Here is a 5,000-nt window from a genome sequence, read left to right as displayed (position 1 = left end):
GCAGAACCCGTGTGCTGGCCGCCAGAGGTCACTGTAGAATCCAGGTTAAAATGCCGGGGGGGCACCTTGTTTCTGTCACCTCCCTCGAAAAAATATGTTTGCCTTGATTTATTCCTACTTCCTCGTGTTTTCGGTGTGCAGAATTGTCTACATTACTGATCTAGCGTGGGGTTTGCTCACCCAAAGCTGGCCAGGCTGTAGGCACGTCCTAACCATTTACTTTTCCCATGCTCCAGAAGGTTGCCAGAAGGATGTCTGTCCACATCCAAAGGTCACAGTTAGGCTCTGATTTGCCACTCCAGCAAGTGGAGCCCAATAAATACATGAGAAGAGAAAAACACAACTGGGAATAAACCATCTGGCTCTCCCAAGTCCTTTTAACTTTTCTTGTGGTAGATTTTTGGCTCAGTGAAATTTGGAGCTTGTTAACACTTTAAGGCACAAAGAAAATACAGTTTTTCTTGGTATATAAAATTGCCAGGATGGAATGCATCTGATGAGCAATCCTGTGCAAACAAAGGAAACCACCTGTGGTAAAGTTAGAGATCTTGGGAAGCAGATTGTCATTACTTTAGTAATTATACACAAACACTTCTTACTAAAGTGGATTAGAATTTAAAGAATAGATCAGCTTTATGTTACGCTATGAAAAAGGAAAAGTGTGTTAATTGCTCGTAGACAGTAGTTTATACAGAGGCACTTCACCATTGAAGAATATGATATGGAAAAGATCTTTAAATAACACCAGCAATGTTGTGACACTATCCAAATAAAATCCCTAATGCATGGCAAGAAAAATAGAGGCAAAACAATACAGGGTAAGAAGAGTACTGGCTTTAAACATATTATTTTAAGGGAGGGAAAGGTTTATATGTGGCTAAAGGCTTTTTTTTGCTTTTGCTTTTTTTTTTCACGTTTCTTCCTTAGGCTTGTATTAAAAATTTTCAAATAAGTTCATGTGAGGTGATTACAAAATGTAATTCTATGAGTAGTTTCCTTTGAAAAAAAATTTTTTTAGAAACCTATTCTTTTAGCGCAGATCAGAAAAGCACACATAATATTACCCCTAGCAATTTGAATAGTATCACTTGAATCATCAGGTGATAATTGTCTCTTACAATAAGATTTTTATAAATTAAGAATAATTAATAAATATGCTCATTAAGAACTGCATTATAACCCTGGAAGTGGCTTGCAATTATGTAAACCTTCAGGTAGTACTATGGTATTTCATAAGTCTGAAAAAATTTTTGATCTTAAATATCAAATACACTGCAAGAGTTAGGCTGATGAGAGATAAACTTTTATCATTTATTCTGAAGTTTCTTGCTTAGTGGATTTAATTCAGGCCTTAAATCTCTCTTGAATATAATTTTTTCTTTAATACAGCAGCTTGGAACCTCACTTTTTTACAAGCAATGTGCAACTATTTATTGCATGAATACAAACTCTGGGTAGTTCATGGTAATATTTCACACACTATTCCATCGCTGTGATAGTATTTGACCTTAAGATTTCTTCTTGTGGTTAGTAAATGTTTAATATTTAGGAGTATCATTTGCACTAAGGAATATAGTTGAGCAAGAACTGCCAGTATTTTTTAAATACTTTCATATAGTTTGCTTACTTTTTCCATTTTTTATTTGCAGTTGAAAAATGAAGAAAAAGATACATATGATGAAAACCTCCATTACCCTCTTCTTCTTGTTTTAACCATACACAAATAGAGGATGACACTTTTGTTGTTGTTGTTTTAAGATGGACTACTGAAAATTAACCCCTGTATGTGGATGGTCAGGAAATGAGAGGATTCTGCTCTCCCCTTTTGTTCCCAAGTCATCATCAGAGAAATATTTTAATCTAAGTGCTGAAGAAGGTATTGTGGTTTGTTTCACAGTGTGTAAACACTGAGACGTTGTTTCGGTATCAATTTAGAATGCATTTTTCCAATTATATTCCAGCCAAAAAAACATCAGATGTCAAATGTATACATTAATCAAGGTGTAAAAGCTGGTTTCTTTCTCTTTTGTGCCTTTAACCTTGCATGTACTTTGTTAATCTCTTTAAATGCTATTTTGGGGCTATATTTGAAAATACATTAATAATACACTTTGTTGTTTTTCATAACTGCTTGTAAAGTTGTAAATGCATTCACATTTAATTAATAAGGAAATAGTTGTCTTAAGATTTTTTTAAAGTGCACCTATTATATCCTCAGACTTTTCCTTTTTTTTTTTTTTTTAATTCTACTGTTGATTTTTTAATTGATGATTGAAATGTCCTCATTTGATTCAGTGACGAAGGCTTTTTTTTTTAATATATATATGTGTGTGTGTCTATATGATTTTTTTAAATTTTTTTTTCCAGCAGGACTTTTCCTTTTCTAGATGTATAAGAAATTATACATCAGACAAAAGCCTCATAAACTGACCATTTGTCCTTTGGACACAATAGCCTGCCCAGCCCCACTGCTCCTCCTCTCCAATTATGTGTGATTAGTCTCAGTGTGTTGTGTCAAGAAGGGGGAGTGTGCTGAGTGCTTATTATCTGTTTAGGTACAAGAAGAGCACATTTAGGTTCTGACTATGAATGGAAAGTGAGCCTTTATCAGGACTAAAATCTAAATGCTACTATTCTAGAAATCGCTTTTAAAAATGCATGTTTTTTGATAGATTCCAAGAAAGACTATAACAACTAAAGGATTTTGTAAAGTAATCAAACTATCTCACTCAAATTAGTTTATCTTGTGATATATCATGGCCCAAGTATTTGATAAACATTTAAAATGGCTTCTTGTGTTGGGAAAGAAAAAATCCTATAAAGGGACAGGAACTAATTCTTTTTCACTTAACGTGTTAATAGAACCTGGATCATTAAAGAGCCCTATAACAGTCTCTTAAGCCACAACAATTTTAAAATTATTAAGAAGAGAGAGACAGAGATAACTGAGAGAGGGAGGTACTAGATGCAAGGAAGGATCATGCTGAAATATATTAATTAAAAGAATTGCAGTTTGGCGATAAACATTCTTCCATATTCAACAAATTGGGCAGCATGTAAACCACAAGTTCATGAAAGTCCCTTTCTCTTCACTCTTCTTCTCAAACAAATTTCTTCACTGCCAGTTTGCATGTCCTTGTATTCAGTACTTTTTATGCTCCATTAGAGCACCTAGATGGATCTCAGAAGGCATAGGTCAAGTCGCAGTTAGATCATACATTTCTTTCTCACAAAAACTTGAATTGCAATGCCAAGTGATGGGCTAACATCACAATAACAGCAATTTATTCCTCTTTTGATAAAAAGCAGCCTATTCTCAGTGTTAGATAAAGACCAGGGGCAATGCAAACCAACCATTTATACTAGAACTGAGTAGTATATCTCTTCTATAGCTGGTATGAGTTTCATATTCAAACTCTTATTGGAAGATACTTGTCTAATAGGAAATGAAATGTAGTTGGGAGTAATTTAAAATTGCTCTAAAGGTGGCTTTAGTTTCATTTGTTTTGTTCTGTTTATCACATACAGCACTGCCTTTGTTCTCTCTAAAAACATGTGCAAGGAAATCTTTATGATCAACAAAGGACTGTAAAAAATAGTAAAATATCACACTAAGGGATCCATTTATTTTTGAGAGGGCTTGAATGTCTGCTGTAACAATAATCTAATAAATATTATTAGTTGCCAAAAATAGTACCAGTGTCACTTAAAATTATGTTTTTAGCTCTAAGAAGAAAACAGTTTTACTCAAATTAGTAGCTGATAATTGCTTTTATTTCTTTAGTTTGAGTTGAAGGCTTTGCACAGGTGCTGCCATCCTTAAAGTGTGTAATTGATGGCTTGTTTACCAAAGATGCTTTTAGGCTTCATCCTGCAAACTCACATTGGAGCTCCACAGGCAGTAAAGTTACTCATCTACATAAGTGTTTGCAGGTTTGGGCCATATTTTAGAGGTATGTAAGCCAGCTCTCTTCTTGATGTTTGTTGTGTTGGGGGGGGGGGGGGGGGGTTATATATATTTTTTCTTTGTTTTAAAATGGATATTGAAAAATCATAGATGTAGGATTTGTGAAGCATTAACAGTGTTGGTTTTTAGAGACATCTCTCAGAGTCTCTCACTTCAGTAGGGATTTGATAAATTGTTTCTGAGCTCTTTAATTTTAATAAAAATTACAGTGTTTATTAATACATCAAATATCTTTGCTAAGAAAAAATGTTAGGCAGCTTATCAAATCATACTTACAAAATGTATCAGAGCCTTTCATGTGACGTGCTTTAACTAGCCTCTGATACATGGTGTATTTTTAATGATATAGCTTACTGTGCTCAGTAGCAGAATATTGAGCTTAATCATTCTGTGCTTGCAAAGCACTTTGAAGATGAACGACAATGTGTGCAAGCTATGCTCTCTTCACTGCGAGAGAATGGGAATGTTAGGCTGATGCAAGCCTTCCTTCACATATACTAGTAATTGTTAAAGCAATGCTGTGTCTTCCTCATTTACCAGAGAAAAATGGCAGAGAGAAAGGGTCTTCTTATGGATGTGTTCCTGGGTGCAGCCCTAGTGCAGCTGGTGCCATAGGCAGGGGATTGTTATCTCGAGAATAGAAAAGATCAAGAACAGGATATTCCATTCCACTCTGAGAATCTGGCAAAGGCTTTCTTTAAAATTACAAACTAGCCCTATCTGATACTATTCTGGAATAACAGAATACTTTCTGTTTGGAAAGAAGTTTGATTTGAAATGAAAATGTCTTAAGAATGTGAGATGAGGCAGGAGAACTGCTACCCCAGGTACCAGTCCAGCTGCGAAATTCTTATTAGACAAGTCATTCACATTTTGCCCATGGCTTACTGGCTACATGCTTGCATGAGGAGGGAAGTGGGATTAAAATTGTTCCCTCCATGAAAAAGCATTCTTATGCCTTGAGCCTGGCTGCATAAGGTTTGTCAAGTGTTATATCTCCATTGCAACTCCTCCAGTGCTCCCCGAACAAAAG

The 5,000-nt window shown here is 35.1% G+C and overlaps 1 protein-coding gene across 1 annotated transcript in view; it reads left to right on the top strand.

Annotated features, from left to right (window-relative positions):
* The window catches only part of CAMKMT (calmodulin-lysine N-methyltransferase), a 222,601-nt gene extending 218,968 nt beyond the window's left edge, over nt 1-3,633 (top strand). Inside the window, exon 11 of the mRNA XM_082757387.1 lies at nt 1,650-3,633. Within this exon, the coding sequence (XP_082613513.1) occupies nt 1,650-1,727 (78 nt within the window). The 3' untranslated portion in view covers nt 1,728-3,633. The remainder of the gene's footprint in view (nt 1-1,649) is intronic.
* The last annotated feature ends 1,367 nt before the right edge of the window (nt 3,634-5,000 follow it).

The sequence above is a fragment of the Aythya marila genome (assembly GCF_965140915.1).
Source record: "Aythya marila genome assembly, chromosome: 3".
Taxonomy (NCBI): domain Eukaryota; kingdom Metazoa; phylum Chordata; class Aves; order Anseriformes; family Anatidae; genus Aythya; species Aythya marila.
This window is presented reverse-complemented; position numbering and strand designations above follow the sequence as displayed.